The following is a 24,146-nucleotide window of genomic DNA, read 5'->3' as shown; positions in this document are numbered from 1 at the left end:
TTTGATAAAGGTAATGGTCAGCAATTGTATCCTAAGATCATTGAAAACAATGAAGCAGATAGCTTATTGTTATAATAATTTTCAGTTGTTATCTTTTAGTTGAAGATTGATGGCTTAGCCATCAACCTGAATGATTTGGGCTAGTTGTGACCCTACCCTCTATGAATATGATCTCCTTGAGTCCTCACCTAAAACAGAATATCTTATGATACAATATTTATTACATGAAAAAGAGAAAGGAGTCATCTGCTCTTCAATTAGCAGAGCAGATGTATCCAGTTGCGACTTGGTGCTATCTTTTACTGACAATTATCAACATTATCCTTTGCATTGAACAACAACGATTTAAAGAACTTCAAAGAGATTTGACATAAGGATAAACTAAACTTCATGGAAAAAGAAAGAAAATATTCATTTATAGTAATCTCTAAATTTGAGAACAAGTGTTAAATAATTTAGATACTAGGGATAGGTTTCACTCGAATAAACTGTTTGAGAATGGCTCTCTCCATCAATGCGCTTCTTTTCTTCAGGATCTTTTGGTTTGATCTTCCTTTTCTCTTCCAACATCCACTTGAAAAGTTCACGCTGCTGATCCTCTGGAATTGGTTCCCGCAACTTCACAGGTTTTGTGACGGATGATGAGTGTAAGGTTTTTTCAGCAATAGGAGCAGTTTTAGCAGGGGAGATTGAAACTGGAGTTGCACCTTCTTCTTTTATGTGCTCATCTTTCTTCTTTGTCCACACAAAGAGGCAGGCTACAAAAGTTCACAGAAACTCGTAAGGAGCATATTTAGAGCCCAAGAGACAACTTTTTGATAGGCTTGAAGACAGTTTTAACAGAAGCTTAAACTAACAACTTATCTAGATTAAAAAATAAAAGACTAACAACTTATATAGAAAAATTGCACACAAACAGAGGGGCAAAAGACCAAGTTTGACCACAAACCCAAATATAAATACCTCTCAAACTATATAGAACCATAACATGTAAAGAATATATTTCCGTTATGAGACTGCTCAGTCTACTACAATGTCAATGTGACGAAACCAGTTTTACCAGTTTTAAAAATGATCACCAGATGTAGGACCTATATATTAAAAAGATCACACCCAGTACACAAAGATCACACACTTTTGTGGGGTTGGAGAGTGGTGATTGGTAGGCATCTTTGCACCTGCTTATAAAGTCATTAATATTTGTTCAACAATTATTTAAGTAGATAAGCGAGTTTGAGGAAATAGAATATGTTGCTACTCACCTATAAGTTCCTAATGAGCCAGTTGAATGAATCCATCCAACTTACTGTTACAGTATGCAAGATACTATGCAGTATGCACACCCTAAGGAATTGATACTAACTTTGTCTATCCAACATATTGTTCATCTTCAACATGGATAAAGCCAAAAATTACTGGTATATGATTTTAATCATATCAAGGAGTAGGGCGTTAGATGACCAGTTAAAAATTATGCAAGAATTGCATTCTGTGTCTTTTTCTCCCACCTACTAATTATTATACTTAGAATGATAGACAAACAAGTCTTTTACTTGATCATTGGCTGTTTTCCATGATAAATAGCCAAAACCATTACTCTGATTAGGCAACCATAAGGCTGTACTAATAAAATGAAGAATGCCATGAGCTATTACTGTTACTCCCATTTTAACAAAACAAGAAGTTCCAACAACAACAAACTCCAGGATTTCCAAAATGAAGGAATATGCATCCATTTATAAGGAGCATAAGGCTGTACTAATAAAATGAAGAATTCCATGAGCTATTACTGCTACTCTTACTCCCATTTTAACAAAACAAGAAGAAGTTCCAACAACAACAAACTCCAAGATTTCCAAAATGAAGGAACATGCATCCATATATAAGAAGCGTGCATCAAAACCTGTAGTGAACTAAAAGTTTAAGTTGAGAAATAATCGTTTTTATCAATAGAAAAATAACAACTGACACAACTGAGACATGGGATTCAAACAGTGATTTTGCCTCTACTTCAACTAACTGGGAAGGGGAGGGTTGGTGGGAACATTGCCATTTGGACCAAGGATATCAAAGGGGAATCATAAATCCCACACAAGACATAAAATGTTTATTTCCCCTCTAATAGGAACAGTATATGAACCCCATACTTATCACCACTCTTTACACATTTGCGTTCCTAGACTCTTTAGTGCATATTAGTAATTAGATGTCACATATGACATAACCAATTAAGATCTAAATCCACAAAGGCAAGAATCAACATCTTATCACAGAATTCCTCAACTAAGGAGAATCATAAATCCCACACAAGCCCAACCATGGAACACCAAATCTCATTTAGTCAGAATTCCTCCATTCCCATCAAGGATTCCTCCAAAAATGAGATATTTAAAACCGTAACCCTTTATCCTAACAACAGAATACCCATCAACAATAACATCATGAAAAGCACCCGATAAGCTTAAAAAACAAATCTTTTAAGCTAAAATCTTAAAACCCATTACACCTTTTTATAAATTTAATCACTTTGCATATGAAATAAACACCCACATATACTAATGTAGATAGGAAATTAAGATAAACAGTGAATTACAAAGCTGAAGAATAAGAAAAAGAAAGGGACCTCCAACAGCAAGATTGACAGCCACGAGCATAGGCCAGAGAAAATGACTCTTTTGGTGGTGGCTGAGGTGGCAGAGCTGAAGACTCATGAGTGACCATTGCTGATGGTGAAGAAACTAGCTCGTTGGGTTTTTGTTTGGTGCTCTTGAAATTCTTTCAGTTGTGCTGTTTGTGAAAGACGACAAGCAAGCAGTCAATCAATCAAAAGTCAAATACTAGAGCGCAAATACTGAAAGCAAAAACAACAAAAGCACTGATTCACTGAAGTTGCTTTTGGAATCCCTTATTACTGCTTCTCAAAAACATAATATATATATATATATATATATATATTGTGGAAAAGGGTAGAAATTATTTGATCTTACATTTTTGGGTTTGTTGATGTCGAGCTTTGGACCTTCGCTCATCGTTGCTTCAAAAGTTCTTTTCTTTGTCAACGATCGACACTCTTTTTTGATCACCTACTACAAGACTCGATCTGGATCTTCTCCATTTTTAAATCAAATGGTGAGTGTCGATTTAAAGGCTGAGATTCATTCCAAAGAGATCTAAGGCTATAATTTCGCCACCTCTTGTAAAATCAGTAACTCAAAAGGTTAACGTTAGTTAGTTAAAAAAAAAAAAAAAAAAAGGTAATTACGGAATTGTGATTTGGTTGAAATTTAAATTGTTTTTTCGTAATTTGAAATTTGACATTTTACCTATCTTATATTTTACTAAAATTTAAGTTGTTGGCATGTTCAATATTATTTGATTTTGTATTTTTATGTTTTTTTGTGTTTTTAGAGGAAAAATATATAAAAGTGGGGAAAAATTATATATCTAGCCATGTTATTAATAAAAATGAGTTAGAAAGCTCTAACTAAGCTAACCTAAGGTGAATAGAGTGTCAAATTTCAAATTACAAATAAACAACTTAAATTTCGATCAAACCACGAGTGGATAAATTGTAATTTGCCAAAAAAAAAAAAAAAACTATGAAGTTTTCTGCCAAAGGCCTAAAGGAGAAGGAAAAGAAGGAAAAATGAGTGTCCACTGCTGTCAGAGGCATCATGATCAAAGAGGCTGGTGGTTGCGGTCATGGTGGTTGGCTTTCAGAGGATGAGACCATCACTGCAGAAGTCCACCACTGTCATTGCCAGCAACTCCAATGGCCACAACACCACCATACCTAATAGTTTTTAGAGAAAAATCCAAAACTTAATGATAATGATAACGTTGTTTTTTATGTAAACCAACGTTAACCTGTAATGTGTTTAACTTTAACCACAGTTATTTTTATTTTTATTTTTTTGAGAACAACCGCAGTCATGTTGATGAGTTCAGTAATAAGATTTAATTGAGGTGGCACATTTTACACCTTAGATCTATTTTAAATAGATCTTGTCCATGAAATGGATACGCTCCATTTCTCTTTGAAATGAGGATCCAAATCCCTACAAGGCTACGCACTCTAAAATTTTGTCAAGTATCTAAAAAAAATTTTGTCAAAGAATTTTTTAATTATTTTATCTTGTTATCCCTTTTTACCATACGTTTGTGTTTGTTTCCATTAAACATATTTTTAGAAGATATTTTCACCAATTTTTGGTGTTTAGTTGCACTGAAAACATTGGCTATTCAATTATTCAATACATGAAAAACAGTGCTATCTTTTCTTAAACTATACAAGAAAATCTAAGATACATGTTAGTCCATCGAATTAGCTGTTGGTAACCAATGACAAAAAGATTGAGTTTTATTGAGTTCTCAATGTAAAATTATGAGTCCAAGACAAAAGTTATTTGTGGAAGAAAACTAAGTTTATGTAAGTTTGATTGCAAGTTTGACCGATCGAGAGATGAGTTCAACCCTTGTTTGATTCAAAGTTCAACTGATCAAGAATTGCAAAATCAATTATTTCAAGTTGGACGTGATTTTTTTAGTCAACTGTACATATGGGTTTTTCAGTTTTTGTAACCTTAATGAAGAGTTTATATAAAGGCCCATTAAGCACGACTTATAAAGAGGATAGAGAGTTAGAAACCCTAAGTTTTTTAGAGAGTTGATCTGAGCCTCCACTAACAATCAACACTGCTGTCATAGTGTAGATTAAAGTTGCTTGTCCAAATCTCAAAATCACAAACAAGGAGTTTTAGGGTTGAGTCTTTTTTTTTTTTTCTTTTTTTTTTAAAGGGAAGATTTAGGGTTAAGGCTAGTATATAAACTTCAATTCTATTCTAGTGGGTTAGTTTACCTTGGAATTGATAGGTTAAATCCCTCCAAATTATTACTGTGAAACGGTATGTTTCATAGGTTTTCTTGGATCACCTTATTGTTGTCTTATGTTATTTTCGTTGAATTTACTATTTTATTGCTTTATTGGTGACATATTTAATATGTGGCAATTAATCTAGAAATCAATCTAACGCTTTGTTTGTTTCAATGGGAAATTTTGTATAAAGATAATTTTTCGTGTTTTCTAATGTTTTGTAGCATCAGAAGAAATGAGTTAAGGCAAAACTATCTTTGGTTAACAAAAAAAAAAAAAAAAAGGACTTATTTTTAGAAATTGTTTTCCACTTATTAATTCATAATTGATTAATTATTTGAAGCTAATAATTTTGCTGTAAAATCAAGGGGTCTAAAAAGCCTAACTTGACCCCTGGAGAATTTTTATGGAAAATTCAACCTTTTTTGAATTTCAATTTTTTCAAAAACAATAGAGTCAAACACTTATTTTTCTAAATAAGAATAATTTAAATTTGCTAGAAAATTTATGATCTGATCTTACTCGTATCCAATTGTGATATATTTATGCTTAAGTTTTTTTTTTTTTTTTTTTGAGAAAGTTGTTCTTAAGTTAAATGATAATTAAATAATAATTATTTTTTGCTACGGTTAAAGTGGACGGATTCAAATCATAGAAATTTAACCAACAATGGAGGAGGCAATCCTTAGGCCACAGACTATTGGTAATCAAATAATTATTAATTCATTGAAGTCATTTTTCACATTTTTCATATATCAATGGAATAATCACATAATTCTTATCATTTTACATTGTCTGCTTCTTTTTCTTTTTTCCCCCATGACATATGATATAATCGTAACTAATTTTTCTAATTGTTAATGATATTATGTTATATACAGCCAAATATATTTTACACAAGGCCCATATAAAAACCTTTCCACGAATGATTTTTAAATGGAATTATAATAGACCTGCACATGACATTGGCTAGTCACAAGAATTACAACACAAATGAAAAGGTACTGCAAATGAGCTCCTTGTTTCATAACAGAGCATGATAGCAATTATTCATAACACAGGTAATTATCAATAGAAATTGAGTACATCTAATGACGCATACAGCTTGTCAGCCCTTTTAGGGTATTTAAAGCAAAATAATAACACCAGTACATACGATCCTCAACCAAGTTGAAGCATCGTTTCCGCCAATGATGATTAATATAAAGAACACTGACTACACCCAAAAAGAAAATAAGGTAAGATACCAAAAAACTCATAAAGAAGGCTAGAAGATCAACTTCATACCATTTGCCGTCACTTGCCTCTGAAGATTTTTGTGGTGATGGAGGTGATTCATCTATAACAGTGCAACTTTTCTTTAGTGGTGGACCACAAAGAAATGGATTTCCTTCATAGCTGCTCTCTCCAAATGTTGAAAATTGTTTTTTCATGTCTGGAACTTTGCCTGATAAGTTGTTGTGAGCCACTGTGAAAACTGCCAGAAACGTTAGATCAATCAATACTGAAGGAATTTCTCCACTCAAATTGTTTTGAGAAAGGTCTAAGCTCTCCAACTGAGTTAAATCTGAGAATGTTTTTGGAATAGAACCATTTAATTGATTGTGGGACAAGTTCAATGAAAAAATTGAAGATAGTCGTCCTAGCTCTGGTGGGATTTCACCTGTTAGCTTGTTGAATGACAAATCCAATGTAGACATCATATCAAGGATGAGACCATGGTACAAGTTAGACCTATATTTCGTCAAAAACTCAATCTCAATTGGTATATTGAAATGAAAATTTGTCCCTTCAATTTGACGATCCTTGTTTAGAAGATATTTATATGGGAGGAAAAATCCAGAGGACCCAATAGAATAATCTCCGTAGACAAATTCACTAGCAGCTTGCTTCCCGAAGGATATATTGTAAAAGCAATATGGTATTGTCCCAGAAAAAAAGTTCCTAGAAAGATCCATTATGCTTATCTTCTTTAACCAACAGAGCTGCTTTGGAATCATTCCACTAAACTGGTTGCCACTCAACAAAAGTACTCTTAAATTAGAAAATCTGTCAATTTCTTTAGGGATGTTTCCAGAAAAGCTATTATCTCTAATGTCTAATGTCACAAGATTTGATGCATTGAGAACAGCTTTTGGTAGTGATCCTATGAGATTGTTCCCTCGCAAAAGTAGGTGCCACGCATGTTCTAGATTCAAGCAAGTAGGTAACAATCCCGAAAGCAAATTATAAGAAAGGTTTAATGTTGAAATTTGTCCACACGGAATCTTACCCTCAAAAAAGTTGTTACTAAGGTCAATAATCATAGCATCACTATTATTTACCATCCATACAGGAATTATACCCGACATGTGATTGTTGCTAATATCTAGGTAAATAACTTTTAGTTGTACCACTGGAAGAGTACCTGTGAAATAATTATTGTTTAATTCCAAAGAAAAAAAGTATTTTTTGAAGTTCTTTGAAAAAATTTCACCGTGAAAGTAATTATTAGATAACCTCAAAATATCCAAGCGGGTGCAATTGGCAACCAATTCCATTGGTACCTCTCCAGAAAATTTATTGAAGGACAAATCCAAATTCTCTAAATTACTCATGTTACCGATTGAGGATGGGAGATTACCTTCAAAATAATTTCGAGATAGATTTAGAGATTCTAATTTTGGAATAATCTTTCCGATATTTTCTTGAAGCTGCCCATCAAGGTTATTGTCAGAGACATCCAACCAACGAAGATCCATGGAGCGATATGATGGCAAATGAAATTGACCTGCAAAGGAGTTACTTCGAAGACTCAACATTTGTAGTCTAGTATTGTTTTCAAGCAACCAAATGGGGAAGCTTCCATTCAACTTATTGTGAGATATATCAACAACTTCCAATTCATGTTGGTCGAAGAGAAACTTAGGAATGTTACCGGTGGACTTATTTAGACTACAGTTAGATAGTAATAGCACCTTTAATTGAAATGATGGGTCCCAATTGGGGTTTTCAATTTCGATATCAAGCTTGTTGTTGTCATTAAAAAGTTTAATCACCTTAAGCTTGGAGTGATTAGCAAACAAGCTGAAGGAGAATAAACCTTCAAAAAGATTATAACTCAAATCAATGTACTCAAGGGATGTCCAGTTGGCTACAGGAGACAAAGACAAGTTTCCACTGAACCGGTTGTAAGATATATCTAACAACCTAAGAGATGTCAAATTGGTTAAGCATGGAGGAAGGATTCCTTCAAAGTTATTACCACCAAGATCTAACTCTTCCAGTTTCTTCAGTGCACACATTTCTGTCAAAAGCAATACGATTAATTAGTTTTGTCTATCCTAAAAATCTCCTAAAATAAGAATCTATAAAACAAGTGAATTAGTATATGCGATCAAAATAATTAATTTTGACTCCTGAAAAAGTGAATGATCAATTGTTTGTGCGTTAAGTTGCAACCAATTAGATCTATTCTATATCAACCTTTCACTTTTCCTTGTTTTTACACTCCTATTCAATTTTAGAAGATTAACAAATTGTCAAATTCGATTTCATAGTAGATTCTTACCTCGAATGGGTAAAGTTCTATTTAGTTTATTAGAATATAATGATAGAGCCTTGAGTGAAGATAGTGCTCCAATATATGGAGGGATACTTCCAGTGAAAGAATTTTCACTCAAATCTAAAATCTTCAAATTGCTGAAGTTTGCCATATCTACAAAGAGAATTGATGTAGATAGTGTCAAGAGAAAATATTTAAAATGGCTCATTGGCTTATACTAAAAGAGATTACATATCATATGAAAATTATTCTTGCAGTTAAAATAGATGATGGAATGTTTACCCTTGAATGGTAGGCTTCCATTAAGACCATTTCCTTGCAGGATGAGGACCTCCAAGTTGTTTAGATTAACCAGCTCTACGTCATCGGTAAAGAGATATGAATTTATCAAATGGAAACTAGCAGTACATATGGAAGATCTAGTAAAATAACACATTTCATATTGAAGCCACACTACCACAATCATTTACAGATATCAAGCATTTTGTGATTTTTAACATGAAGAAAGTAAATCTCAATAAAGGTAAAATTGGTTATAAAATCTCAGTTTTTTTCTAAACTTTTTCATGGTATTCTTGAAGAAGAGAATTTAAATTTGTACGTACCGTGGCTAGAAAGAGGCCCTTCCATGGAATTGTAACTTAGATCAAGAAATTTAAGAACTGGGAGGGCACCTAAGAATCTTAAAATTTTCTTGCCAAATTGATTCCAATGTAAATCTAAGTGCCCTAGCTTACTCATTTTAGACAAACAATTGGATTCTGTAAAAAAACATATTCAACCAATTGTTAAATCCATGAAGACAATGGGAAAAGAGTGTCATAATATGTTATTCAATTGTTTGTGAATGATCAATTGTTTGTGCGCACAAGTTGCAACCAATTAGATCTATTCTATATCAACCTTTCACTTTCCCTTGTTTTTACACTTCTATTCAATTTTGGAAGATTAACAAATTGTCAAATTCAATTTCATAGTAGATTCTTACCTCGAGTGGGTAAAGTTCCATTAAGTGGATTAGAATATAATGATGGAGCCTTGAGTGAAGATAGTGCTCCAATATATGGAGGGATACATCCAGTAAAAGAATTTTCACTCAAATCTAAAATCTTCAAACTACTGAAGTTTGCCATATCTACAAAGAGAATTGACGTAGATAGTGTCAAGAGAAAATATTTAAAATGGCTCATTGGCTTATACTAAAAGAACTTACATATCATATGAAAATTATTCCCGCAGTTAAAATAGATGATGGAATGTTTACCCTTGAATGGTAGGCTTCCATTAAGACCATTTCCTTGCAGGATGAGGACCTCCAAGTTGCTTAGATTAACCAGCTCTACGTCATCGGTAAAGAGATATGTATTTATCAAATTGAAACTAACAGTACATATGGAAGATCTAGTAGAATAACACATTTCATATTGAAGCCACACTACCACAATCATTTACATATATCGAACATTTTGTGATTTTTAACATGAAGAAAGTAAATCTCAATAAAGTTAAAATTGGTTATAAAATCTCAGTTTTTTTTCTAGACTTTTTCATGGTATTCTTGAAGAAGAAAATTTAAATTTGCACATACCGTGGCTAGAAAGAGGCCCTTCCATGTGATTGTAACTTAGGTTGAGAAATTTAAGAACTGGGAGGGCACCTAAGAATCTTAAAATTTCCTTGTCAAAGTGATTCCAACTTAAATTTAAGTGTGCCAGCTTGCTCATTTTAGACAAACAATTGGATTCTGTAAAAAAACATATTCAACCAATTGTTAAATCAATGAGTGTATTCATTATCCCAATAATCATAATATGAAAATAAATAAGCAAATGAATGATCTATCAAGAATCGTATGTGATTTCTGGTACAATCATTACGACAACCTACATTGTTGATATGTAAAGTTTTACGATTGAAAACCATATGTAACTTTGAAAGCAAAAGAAGGTATGTGCACTTATCATTTAAATACGATGTGCGGGCTCCTGTTTCTACCTTTCTTATATATGAAGTGAAGATCAAGTGTACATGACTACATCAAAGCCCAATGATATACATATTATCGGTAGTAGCTATTAAGAGCATTTCCAATAGCTTCTCCAAATTTTTGTATTATTTGGAGGGTAAATAATTACAGTTACATTTATCTTTTGCCTACCTACTTTTTCAAATACACTTTCCAACAGACTTACTATCATTTTTCTATCTTATTAAAATATTAGCTCTTCATTATTTCTTTATTCTTTCTTTTCTTTCCTTTATTCCTATATTTTTCAAATTTCTAATGGCTATATTTTTAAATTGCCATCGACAACATTTTCAAATTTTCCAATAGTCATATTTTTCAATGATAATATTTCTTAAGAGATTTTTGTTCTTATTATTCATTAACTTATAATTAGTTTCCTTAAAGCAAAACTTACCATACTTATCATTAAAAAAAGTCCACCACATGTTTAGACCATTTACTTTTTTCTTATTATTCATTAACTTAGAACTAGTCTCAAAGCACGCGCTCACACGCGTGCTTAGAGGTTTTTCAATTTTTTATGTGAAGGCTAATAATTTGAATCTATTATAATTTGGTATTACTATATTTTTCAATCACAAAAATACATAGGGGTGATAATGGGGAGATTTAAATTTATTAGGTAGAAGTTTGAAGTTGTTTGTGTGACTAAAATCTGGGTGTACGGTTGGTTTTTTTTTTTTTTTTTTTCAATAATGGTAGATGTGTTTTTGTTGTTGTTGTTGTTGTTGTTGTTGTTGTATAGATTAATTACTTTTTGAAAAAAATTTCCATACTTATCATTTTTTTTTGTTGGCACCATACTTATCATTAATGGTGAGTTTGGTTCAGCTTTTTGAAAGTGAGCTTTTTCCAAAAAGTGGAGTTTTCAAAAAGTGCATAATGGAAAAGTGCTTTTTGAAAAAGCTGAGTATTTGGTAAAAACTGTTAAAAATGCTTTTTGAAAAAGCTGAGTGTTTGGCTTGCACTTATAAAAGTGGCGGTTTGAGTGGTAAATTACCAAATATGACAATGTATATATAAATGAATTTATTTGAATATACTATTACAATTATTTTTTTCTCATCAATATTAGCTAATAATAATTTATCACTTAAGATTTATTGTAAAAATATTGTAATAGCATTTCTCAATTTTAATTTCTTATTCTTTATTTCTTTTTTCTTTTCATCCGTATTTCCTTATTTTTTTTCCTTCTTTTTTTTTCCCTCTTTTTTTTTCCCCCTCTTTTTTTCTCCTTCACACATGTACCCTTACTTTTTTTTCTTTTTTTCCTTCTTTCCTCTTTTTTCCCTACCACTTCCTCCACTCTCCAAAACATTCTACACAGAGCCTCTTTTTTCTTTCCTCCTTTCTCCCTTTTCTCTTGCCACACAGAGCCTCCCTACCACTTCCTTCACATATTACTGGGAGTACCCAATACCCACACTTCAAGAAGACCAATACCCACACTTCAAGTACCCAGTACCCACACTTTAACTCTGCTTTTTGAAACACAATGGGCAATTTGGGAAGAAGACAAAGAAGAAAGAAGAAGAAGACGAAGAAGATTGGTCCGGATCGGTCAAGAGGAAGCCGTGACTTTCTAGCTACAACCCAAAATGCACCTTAGAGAAATCCCTCTCTGTCGAAGCTTGCATGGTTGAATCTCTCTCATTTGATTTCAAGTGTTCTGCTACCATTGAGTTTGTATTTTGATTTTAATTTTGGGTTTGGGTCATGGGTTTTCAGTTGATGGTTTAATTTTAAGTTATTTTTTGTGGATTTTGGGTAGATCATGTTTGATTTTTTTTGTATTTTGGGTTTCTGTTGTTTTAACGGGTTTTGGTGGGGGTGGTTTTAACGATTGATGGTGGTGGTGGTTGGGTGGTGATGGGTGGACGGTGTTTGGTGGATGGTGGGATCTGCGTTTTGGTGGTGGTGCTCTTGCAGGTTATGTGCGTCTGTGTGGGTGTGTTTGTGTTTGTGTGCATCAAAGGAAGAAGATAAGGACATCTTTTGATTTATTAAAGGGTAATTTGGTAATTGCCCACAAAGTCCAACGGATAGTTGATCAACGCGCATGGACTTTTTCGAAAATGCAGCTCAGAGCTCCTTTTCCATCCTGCGCATTCTCCTCACAGACCCAAAACGCAACTTTTTCCAAATAGTTGCATTTTGGTCTCAGCCAAACAGGCTTTGGACATTGGTTTTTTCCAAAATAGGCTTTTTGGGCTTGGAAAGTGGAAACAAACAGGCACTAAAAAGAGTCACCACCCACCACACAGTTAGACTATGCTTCTCTCTTATTATACATTAAATTATAATTAATTTCCTTAAAAAAATTTAACATAATTATTATCATAAAAAAAAAAGTCCATTCTCTACCCTACCTTTTTGGTTTCATTATAGACACACACAAAGAAGATAAGAAAAATCCCTGTCCATTGCCGCCTCTTCACCGCCGCTCAATCGGTGGAGATTAGTCAACTTAGATCAATTTAACTGTGCATTGCCGCCTCTTCACTGCTGCTTGTCTTCCTCCCACTACCGAGTGCAGGCAACCGAGATTGGGTCAAATCGATTTCTTTGTTGTTGATCTGTTGTTTTTGTTTTGATTTTAGTTTGTTATTCTAATTAACTTTGTCTTTTTCCTGTTCTTGATCTGTTGTTGTTTTGATTTTAGATTTGTTGTTCAAATTAAATCTATTTTTTCCCCGTTTTTGATCTATTGTTGTTGTGGTTCTGATTTTAGATTTGTTCTAAATAAATTTCTTCTAATATTAGATTGTGTTTGAGTTTTGTATGTGTTACCGTTTAGATACACTTGAGAGAGAGAAATGAGTTCGGTTAAGAAGGGAGAGAGTGAACAAAGAGGAAAGGAGGAAAGAGAAAGAATATTTTTTTATTCAGCCATGTACTTTTTTTGAGAGATTAAATAATGTTCTGGATGCTACATTCAATATCAGTAGCAAAAATTTAATCAAAATGTTCTAATTATAGAAAAACAAATAAATTCAGTTTTTTGCACTTAAAAAACGCACAAACAGGCTTCTCAAAAAAAAAAAAAAAAAAAAGGCACAAAATTACCGAAGGGCCTAATTTATCCACAAAATCAGATCTGCCTAAACTAGAATCCACATCCATACGAAAAATGGCAAATAAGATTTATGGGGACCTTTCTATGTTGGGGGGACTTACACTATGGCCTAGGCCTAGGACCGGCCCTACTTTTAAAGGAAAACATTTGGAATTCGTTTGCAATATTGGTGTATGGGCCGCAGTTGGTCTGCCATGGGAAGTTGCCGTTGGTCCGATGGGCTTACCAAAGGAGATGGGTTGCTGAGAAAGGTCTGGTTGAGAGAGACAGATAAATTGGGTTCTGAGTTCACTTAACACGTGTCTTTCATCCTTTTGAAAAATGGAGAGAACTGGAGGTTTTGTAACGGGAGGGGAGCTGGACCCAAAATTAATTTCCTGGGTTTAAAATTTTGGTTCATAATCATTGCATCTATGGTCACTTCGTCAATATAGAAAGACCTTTATAAAAAATAATATCAAATGCTCTTCTCGTCATATGGATAAAAGGCCTTACGTTTGAGGCTGCAGGTACGTAGCTCTATATATATAGTTGACATTTTTATCATGTTGTTAAGTGAAAACCACGTTGATATCCTGATGAATTTGGCTCCCAATCATGGGCCATATAAATTAAACGACTATACAAAATTAACCAATCATTCAGATTTATCACAAGATGAGAGGGGACGGGAATTAATTGAATGAAAAGAACTCACATCAAGTTTAGTAGAAATTTCATCGAACGTATGACACCATTGGCATGCAATACCAAAAGAACAAAAATTGACGAAGTTATGATAGTAGGTAGGATGTATATTTTCTGCTGGTTTGAATGTGGTGCAGCTTTTGATAGTCCTAAAATTTTGGCACTACAACACTGTTTATTAAGATGCTTCATTTCTAAACAATGCTTGACTCAAATTGGGTTTGATGGAGATGGAATTGAGTCGAGAGAGGAAGAGATGAAATCAGATATAAATAATGAGAGAATTCGTAAGGACTACTGTTACACCATTTTATTTGGCTTTAACAAACGTTGAGAGAGGGTAATTAAGAAGAAAGACGGAATGACATTTTTTAAGATGGTGAAACGAAAATAAAATTTGCAAGAAATAAGAAGAAAGAAAGGAGCTAAAACAGAGACAGGAAGGTGGCATTATAGGTACCTGAATTTATGGCCGAGTCCTCCTCAGTCCTCACGGTGTAATTGATTTTTATTTTTAGAAAAGTGAAACTGATTTTTATAATTAATAATAATAAAAAATTTATTTGTATAATATACTATTAATTTGAGTAATTTTTCTCAAGCTCATTCTCAATTTCAACACGTGTTGTTGTCCTATGCTTTGATGAACTATTTTTTTTTATAGGCTTGATGAACTATATTTGTTTTCATTAGATGCGTGTGTAGGGGTCTAACTTGGCTTCTATTATAAAGTTTCAACCTATAACGTCCGTTTATGATAATTGTACTTTTTTTCATAAGATCAAGGCACCAATTAATTTTTGGTGTAGGTGGGGATTGAACCATTGATCTCTTATTTAACCATCAGAAACTTTTATCAATTGAGCTAACTAGAACACACAAAGTTGAATCCCAACTTGGTGGATGTACAAAATGATGATATGTGTCCTTTACACAATGCATATGACAATGACTTGTTATCTTTTAAATTTATGTAAACCTATAATGTCATATGGCAAACAATGATTTGTACACATCATAAATATTTGACACATCATAATGAGCCTCCTAAAATACTTGAAAATTAATTACGGTTATACATATTTGACATATGTAAAGTTTTGAATCTAATTATATCTAAACAAATTTAAATCTAATAATTAAAAAGATTTTTCCTCTAAAATAAATTTAATTAATCGAATTGTGAGAAGATGAACAAGTACAATATTTTTAATTTGATTTGGGATATTTAATCCTAAGCAAGACATAAATAGCTCGAAGTTCTTGTGTGTGTGTGTGTGTGTGTGCACGCGCATATGTGTGTGAGTGATAGTAGAAGCAAAAGTTCACATACCTTTATTTCCTAACCAACCGGCAATTTTGTTGTCAGATAAGTCAAGATTTCTTAGCTCCTTGAAAGGCTGAAATAGAGATATGTTTATATACCAATTATCCTCAAAAGTTTGCTCTTGGTTTATACTGGTGAGCGTGAGCTTGATCACATGACCAGTGGAGGTGCTACACTTGACCCGCTCCCAACTACAACACTCACTCTTTGTGTCATTAACCCATGTTGGAAGAAGGGGTTTGGTATGATTAGTTTTGGATTTCAGAAAGGCTTTTAATTCTAGCAGACCCATCCTCTCATCCTCAATACAAGCTTTGTGTTCATGAATTTGAACAAAAAGTAGTAAACCCCACAACAAAAACTTCACTAAAGGCCACTCCATTGACAAATACGATTGTGAAAGACCTAGTTTCATTTCTAGCTAAACCAACTTCTATGTAAGTACTCAAGACAAGAAATTTATAAGTCTATGGGCCTTTATATAGAGAAAGTTATAAGGTTTTCATATTTTAATCCATAATTTATATGATAAACTTTTGTTCAAGTCTTTGGGCATGAGAATCTCATGGCATGTAATTGGCTTATATCCTTTTTATTCTACAAAAATATCCAATTTTTCCAATGGGTTGGTTAAAAGAATTTATTATTAGTGGAATCCTTCATTAATGTCATACATCTTGATTTAGTCTAGTTTGAAAGATTGACTTGTAGATCAGTCACAACTCGCAATGTCTATCTAATCTTTCTTCCCTAAAATTGACTAGTTTTCAGTTGCTTATGGAATCCGTTATGTGTTTTTAACAACGTAATATATGTTATAAAAAATAAAAATAAAAACAAAGATAGTGGCATGGTTTTAGGAAACTTTTATTAATTTGAGATAAGTTCGATTTTTTTTTCTTTCTAATCATATGTTTTACAAAATCTTATACTAGAGATTTTTTTTTTTTTTTTTTTTTTGAGTAATGAAAAAAGATTTTTGCTAATTGGCGAGAAAAAAGGACTTATGGGTAGGGGTGTCAATTCAGGTTAGCGTGTCGGGTTCATGTCGTGTCGAGGTAGGGGTATTCGACTAAATGGTTGAACCCTAACCCGACCCATTTAATAATCGTGTCATGATCTTTCAACCCTAACCTGACCTGTTAATAAGGCGGGTTGACCTGACTCAACCCATTTGACATACTTAATAAACGAGTCATGTTGGGTTGACATAAATGTAACACAACCCATTTCAACCTGCATAATATTAAATATAACATCCATCTAGAAATAATTTTTTTTTACATCCCAAAAAGTAGTGCATACACTTCAAGTCTTTAACCCACATTCAAAATAATATAGTTCAACAAAAATATAATATTCATCTAGAAATAAGTTCTTTACACTTCAAAAGAAGTGCATACACTTCAATCCAAATTCAAAATAACAAAGTTTAACAAAAATAAAATAACATAGTTTAACAAAAATATAATATCATTGGAACTCGCCAAATGCTAAGTACCAATATTGAAAGAATTTGAGCAAACAGTAGACTCATCCTAACTATGACCACAATTATCATCCATAGATTCTTTGTTGATGTCTAAATTCATAACATCTCTCACAAGCTCATCAAATTTCATTTGTGTAAGTTCTATGCCAAAAAAAAAAAAAAAAAAAAGTGTTAGTAGTTTTAGGGTCTATAAAGTTTCAATTTTCAATTATAGCCCTTGTAAAATTTTGTAATTACTCACTTTTCTTTTTAAATTTAAAATATATGTTGGATATAAAAGGTATTTGACAAATCTAAAATAAAATAAATATTTATTTGTTATAAAAGGTAAACGGGTTGTGTTAAGTAGGTCGTTTCGGGTTGACACAAATAAATTGACGTGTCAAATGTGTCTATTACGGATTACGCAGGTTGACTCGTTTATGACCCAAACCCATTAAGGCCTAACTCTAACCCGAAAAAACCCGTGTCAGGTTTGTGTTGTGTTCGCGGGTTGGGTCGAACATTGACACCCCTACTTATGGGTTAGTAATTGGTGAGATAATTGCCTAATTGGCGAGAAAAAGGACTTATTTTTTTTTTTTTTTTTTTTTTTTTTTTTTTTTTTTTTTTGTGGAGAAAGTTTCAACCTATGGCGTCTGCTCCTGATAATAGTTTTTTATCATTAGACCAAGGCACCAATAAGTTTTTAGTGTAGGCGAGAATTGAACCTCAGATCTTTTATTCAACCATCAAATAAAATATCAACATTTTAAAAGAATAATGCTAGTTTTCTTTAAATAGTGATAACAATAATGTTAGGAACACCTAATTATAAATTTAAATTCACAACATACTTAAGTGTTATTTTGTAATTGGTGTACTTCTTTTTTTTTTTTTTTTAGCAGCTACTGTAATCATCACAAATTGACATGTAAATATGTTATAAAATTAGGTGTGAGTCTGTCTATGTCGGCGGACTGAAATCAAAAAATTCTCATGAACGACTTTTATTGATTTTTTTTAATACCAATTTTTGCTAATGGACCACTTTGAAAGCCAATTCAGTGGAAAAGAAACCATCTCCGTAATTATTAGTGCCATTAAAATGGTCTGTTTTTATTAATGAAATGTTGCTATCAAGCCCTCTCTCTCATCCTCCCTCCGTCTGTAGTGTGATGGGGCCAACTCGTTGGAAAAAAAACAGTAGAAAAATGATGCTGCTTCGAAATTTGTTTCCTATCAATTTTTCCTTGAAATTATTTGTTGCATCTGATTCACAATTAATATGTTTGGATCAGGAACTGGTGGAGCCAGAATTTTTATTTAGGGCAGTAAAATTTAAGATTATAAGACAAGTATAAAAGAATAAATAACACTCTTCTTCAGTAGACAACACTCTTCTTCAGTCCGAACACAAAACAACCGATGAAGCTAGCTATTGGAAACATGCTTGGGGCTCAAATCATGACAAGCTGTGAGAAGTATCTTGGTTTACCAATGGTAGGAGGCAAATCCAAGGTGAGCACTTTCAGGGAGGTGCAGGAGCGGGTAACAAAAAAAGTGATGGGATGGAAGGAAAAAAATATCTCTAAGGCCGGTAGGGAGGTCCTCATCAAGACGGTGGCACAAGCTATCCCAACTTACTCCATGAGCATGTTCAAAATCCCTAAAAGGATTTGTGATGACATTAACTCGGTATTAGCAAAATATTGGTGGGGCCAAACTCGAGATGAGAAAAAAATTCACTGGATCAAATGGGGAAAATTGTGCAACTCGAAAGATAGAGGTGGGATGGGGTTTAGAGACATCCATGCCTTCAATCTTGCTATGCTAGCCAAACAAGCATGGCGTTTGATCCAAGGAGGCCATTCCTTATTCTTCAGAGTATACAAGACTCGTTATTTTCCTACGTGCTCCTTCATGGAAGCTGGATTGGGCTCCAACCCATCATATGTATGGCGCAGTTTGCTAGAAGCCAGGGATTTGATTACAGCAGCAACGGTTTGGAAGGTGGGGGATGGGAAGAGTATCAAATTGGAGGACCACAGATGGCTACCTCACCCCCCTAAATTCCAACCAAATGCAAATAGGAGTTTGAGGGTGAGTGACCTCTTTGACCCATGCACCAAGCAGTGGCACACACATGTCCTTCACACGAATTTCATGCAATCTACTGTGGAGGACATTCAACGGGTCGATCTCAGGAACACACACTCCAAGGATGAACTACTCTGGAGGGAAAATAAGAAAGGCACTTTCTCGGTCAAAACGGCGTATCAAGTCGCGATCCGGCAACAACAACAGGAAAAAGGGGAGTCTTCATCAACTCGGGATGTTAGGAGGATGTGGAATTGTTTATGGCAACTACACATACCCCCTAAGGTACGGAACTTTGTTTGGCGGGCATGCTCTGATATACTCCCTACCCGCACAAATCTCTGTCGTAGAAAGGTGCCATTGGACCCGGTCTGTGAAATCTGCCAGAAACAGAATGAGACAGTGGCCCATGCACTCTGGAGTTGTCCTATGGCTAGAAATGTGTGGGCGCTGGTGTCAGGCAAACTACAGAAGCGTAGCTCGGAGGCGGAAGACATCTACACTCTGGTGCGAGAATTAATGGCTGTGCTCTCGACAAAGGAACTGGAGGTATGGGCTATGGTTTCCTGGTCCATATGGAATGCTAGAAACAGGTGTATTTTTGACAAAAAACAAGTTCAACCTTGCACGATACTGAGAAGTGCGGAGACACTGTTACAAGACTATCAGCGACTCTGTCAATGACTGCGAACAATGGCGATACAACGCATACGGAACTGTCCTGGAGATTGATAAATATTTTAAGCTTAAATTGTAATTTGTTGAGGTCAACACGTGACCATGGTGATTGTCTTAGTCAGGGGACATGCAGCTGCATGCATTGGCCCACGTATCCCCCACTAGAGTACTCTGGTGGATGGCTATGTAATACTCATACTAATAGTTTTGAATAAAATTCTATCGTTTACGTTCAAAAAAAAAAAAAAAAGAATAAATAACTTAAAAATAAGAGCTTAATCTAAATATATAAAGTTTAAACATCTAATATGATTCCTTTAAAATAAATTAAGAAAATAAAACATAGTTAAAAGTATAGTATTATACCTACAAAGTTGTATACACATAATCTCACTACCTTCGTTTCTTTTAAAAATATATTTAAACTGCAACATTCTTTCTTTATTCTTCTCAGTGTTTAAATTTTGGATGTATTGTAAAAATCAAGAATTTAAAACTATAAAATATTCAAAAAAAAAAAAAAAAAAAAAAAAAAAAAAAAAAAGAAGGAGAAAACTTCAAGGTTTTCTATCGTATAGTACTTAAGTAATTTTTTTTAAATGATTTTGTGATAAAATATGGGTCCCATTAATTTAAGTCTTTTAAGGTTTTTTTTTCTCCTATTCTTTAAAACTTGTTTTTCTTTTAAATAAAGGCCTTGAAGTTGAGTGCCGTGGGAAGTTATTAAAGAAAAAAAAGTGATAAGCCAAACAGAAAGTGCCGTGAGTTCACAACTAATGAAATGATTGAGATTAGGGAGAAATTTTTACATCTCACAGGTCAAGGGTATTATATAGCAAAAGTACAGAGAAAATAATGAAAACTTCCTTGAGGATTAGTAAACTTGCACTTTGATCCTCTTATTTCTAAAATATATAGTAGTCTTGATCAAAATTAATTGTCACCTAAATGTCAACAAAAGTAAAAAAAATCAAAATCAAAATATGCATTAATAAAAATGGTTCAAGTCTCTTTCAGTCTCAAGTTTATTCTCCTCTACTTCACATTCTCCTACTGCCATGTAATTGCTTTTTAGTCAGTCTCCCACTGGGTCAATTTTGTGGTATTAGAATATGCGAATTTAGGATCGACCACTCAGTTTAGTGAATAATATCATTTTGAAGACCGGCTTGCATGACAGTTGACATGATGACTTGTAATTGGCTTATATCTATTTCTTTCTACAAAAAGATCCAATTTTTCCAACGGGTTGGTGAAAAGAATCTATTATTAGCAGAATCACTTGTTAATGTCACGCGTCTTGCTTTAGTCTAGTTTGAAAGATTGGGTTGTAAAAGTCACAACTTACAATGTTCATCTTTCTTCTTTAAAATTGAGTTGTTTGCGGTTACTAATGGAATCCGTTATGTGTGTTTAACAACGTAGTATATGTGTTTCTCCACAAAAAAAAAAAAAAAAAAAAAAAAAAAAAAAAAAAAAAAAAAAAAACGTAGAATATGTTATAAAAAAACAGAAAACAAAAATCGTAGCATGGTTTTAGGAAACTTTTATTTGAGATAAGTTGGAATGTTTTTTTTTTTCTTTTTACGGAAACTTGTACTAGAGAAAACAGTCTCTTATTATCTATATATATATATATATATATATATATATATAAAACCGAAACCTCTGAATCTTCCACAATTTTCCACGTTACAATATTTAAATATAATATAAAAAAAATTTAAAAAAAAACATAAAAACTGAAGACGGGAAGCCACTAAGAAGTAATATATAAATCTCTTAAAACCTAAACCTAAACCTAAACGTAAGGGAAAACTAAACCTGAAACTAAACGTAAGTGTTATTTAAACCTAAACTTAAGGACTAAGGCAACGTAGAAAGCAAATATCAATGTGAGGGAAAAACTCCTTCAATTCGACATGGCCTTTTCTCCATTCATGGAGATGGGGTTGGCCTCTCTTCACAAAGATATTGATTTTTGTGATTATGTGAAAAGGACTTTGGGTGTTCTAATTTCTAAATAAGTTTGAAATTTTTTATATTTTGTTTGTTTTGCTTCTATTTCGTAAACACTGCTTGCCAAAATCTGTTTTGTATTTTTCAATGACTTCTTTGGATTGCCTTTTCAATGGTTCTATTGAGTGGACTCATAATCTCAATGATTTTCTATAGATTATGCTATTTTACCATGTTTTCTTTTCTTTTGTAGCATGCAGCTTATCCAAATTTGGACAATTCCACCTTTCCTTGGTGTCTATGATGGTCATGGAGGTTAGCATATGACTTTTATTTATTTTTCCATATTTTCCTCCCATATCATTACAAATTTCTTCCAATTAAAATTTCTTTTCGAATTGAAATTTTTGTCCTTTTTTTGCTGGTGTTGGCATCTTTTTCAGAATTAATACATTCTTTTGAGCGATATTTAGATTTGCTTATGAATCTTAATTCATTTGCTTAGGAATCTAGATTCATGAGGTCTTGGTTGGCTATGTTGAAACACTAAAATTGTTTGGATTCAATAATATAGTTAGGAAAAATTGAGAAAATAAATTCAAGTGCTGAATTGTAGGAAGAGTAGTAGCATTCACAAAAGGAACTTGACACTTAAAAAAAAAAAAAAAAAATTATGGGAACACCACCAATTAATTTAATTCACAAATTTCACTCTTTCGACCTTATTCTTATTTTTTTTAGAATAACCTTATACTTATTGAAAGCTAATGTAATATATGATATTTAAAATAATTGTTACATATCAAATATACGCATATTCTTACTAAAATATATGTATAAGCTATTTCTATTAATTAAGGTTTCTTATTCGTATATAAACTAATACTATAATGCGTATGATACATATAAATACAATTGTTACAATATAGGGCTTGAGGAAGAGAATTAGACATATTATTCAAGGTTTCCCAACTTTAATTCCAACAATTAGGCATGACTTTCCAATAGGTATATATATTCTCCTTGCAAAAATTTTATTACATATTCTCAAGTTTGGTGGAAACTAGAAAATATGCATATGTAGATGTGGCTCATGTATTTTTTTTTTTTTAATTTTGAAAATATGTCATGTCTTTCCTTATATTGTGAATGTAATTTTTGCAAAGCTATAAGGACTATTCTTTTGAAGGTAACCCATCTTTCTCTTATACTTATCAATTGTGTGTGTATATATATTATTATTCTTTTTGGTTTCAATAATTTCTAAGCTTAAAATCTTCTGAATCTTTAAATTTTTTGGCCTTTCAAAAGTTTAAACTTTTAAATTTTTGGATTATTTTTTGCAATGTCTAAAACTATTTGGCAGATTTCAACAACTATAGAGTATAGCCATGTAATTTTTTTTTAGGGTAGCCCATCTTTCTTTTATATATTTCTATTGTATGATTATATATATATATATATATATTTGTTTTGTTTCATTAATTTCTAACTCTAGATCCTCTGATTTTTTTTTTTTTTTTTAACTCATTGTAACATTCAATAAAGTGAAAATATTTAACATTTGTTAACTATACGGTGCATCGCATGACTTCGGTTATATATATATATATATATATATATATATATATATATAGATTAGAAATCCATATAAAATACTTTTGCCGACTTAAGCAATCCAAGTCCTAATTGGATGCTTATAAAAAAAGTCCTGCTTGGATTCCATAATTATGCTCCACGAATATATATATATATATATATATATATACACACACATGTTTTGTGCCTCAACATTGGTTTTGTAATGTTATAGAGTTCATGCTGAGACAATTTACTTCAGGAAAATTAAGGCTTCTCCTTGTGGTGAGAGAGCTCTTTAGAGTTTGGGTTTTATGAGAATATTTTGATACTTTCTTTGTAATCTACATCTTTTCCTTGAATCATAAAAATTTGTGTATTCTTTTATACACAAATACATAAGAGAGAGAGTCAAACTTAAATTCAAACTCAAAAGTTGATCATTTATCTCCAAATTTGCAAGGTTAATCATGAACATTATAAAAGCAGTGCAAACCCCAATATTTTTTTTTAAAGCTGAGTATAGGTATGAGTTCTTCTTCTATTATTTTCTTCTCCTCTACATTGTTTAAAAATTAAAATATATATATATATATATATATATATTATGGTGTGGGGCCCAATAATTTATGGGCCAGGCCCACTTGCTCATGGGGAGTCCAAAGGCCCAAGCCGAAAAAGGTTATGGCCCGAGCTCAAAAATATAAAGCAAAAATGGGCCGGAGATGCAGCCGAGGACAGTCTAGTCCTCGGCAGACCCAAAACTCCATTGAGAAAAGGGGTATAGGAGCAAATTTGTAAAGGAGATCTAAAATATCTTG

At 32.8% G+C, this 24,146-nt stretch overlaps 1 protein-coding gene and 1 long non-coding RNA gene across 3 annotated transcripts; both read right to left on the bottom strand.

Annotated features, from left to right (window-relative positions):
- Nucleotides 1-470: 470 nt before the first annotated feature.
- On the bottom strand, nucleotides 471-3,077 carry LOC115988757. The gene is made up of 3 exons (XR_004091635.1): nucleotides 2,988-3,077; nucleotides 2,624-2,787; nucleotides 471-758 (listed from the first exon to the last, which is right to left on the bottom strand). It is a non-coding gene; the product is annotated as an uncharacterized LOC115988757 (long non-coding RNA).
- Nucleotides 3,078-5,875: 2,798 nt separating this feature from the next.
- On the bottom strand, nucleotides 5,876-15,921 carry LOC115988657 (receptor-like protein 56). Of its 2 annotated transcripts, XM_031112246.1 has the most exons (5): nucleotides 15,546-15,921; nucleotides 10,006-10,161; nucleotides 9,682-9,756; nucleotides 8,424-8,570; nucleotides 5,876-8,159 (listed from the first exon to the last, which is right to left on the bottom strand). In XM_031112246.1, exons 1-5 carry the CDS (start codon nucleotides 15,919-15,921, stop codon nucleotides 5,962-5,964), a joined length of 2,952 nt encoding a protein of 983 aa, XP_030968106.1. In that variant the 3' UTR covers nucleotides 5,876-5,961. The 2 variants fall into 2 exon arrangements, with proteins under 2 accessions (XP_030968106.1, XP_030968107.1); XM_031112247.1 differs by lacking the exons at nucleotides 9,682-9,756; nucleotides 10,006-10,161; nucleotides 15,546-15,921 and adding exons at nucleotides 8,700-8,774; nucleotides 9,023-9,150.
- Nucleotides 15,922-24,146: the final 8,225 nt, after the last annotated feature.

Source organism: Quercus lobata, chromosome 5, assembly GCF_001633185.2.
Source record: "Quercus lobata isolate SW786 chromosome 5, ValleyOak3.0 Primary Assembly, whole genome shotgun sequence".
Taxonomy (NCBI): domain Eukaryota; kingdom Viridiplantae; phylum Streptophyta; class Magnoliopsida; order Fagales; family Fagaceae; genus Quercus; species Quercus lobata.
Note: the sequence above shows the minus strand (reverse complement) of the source record. Positions and strands in the feature narration are given on the sequence as shown.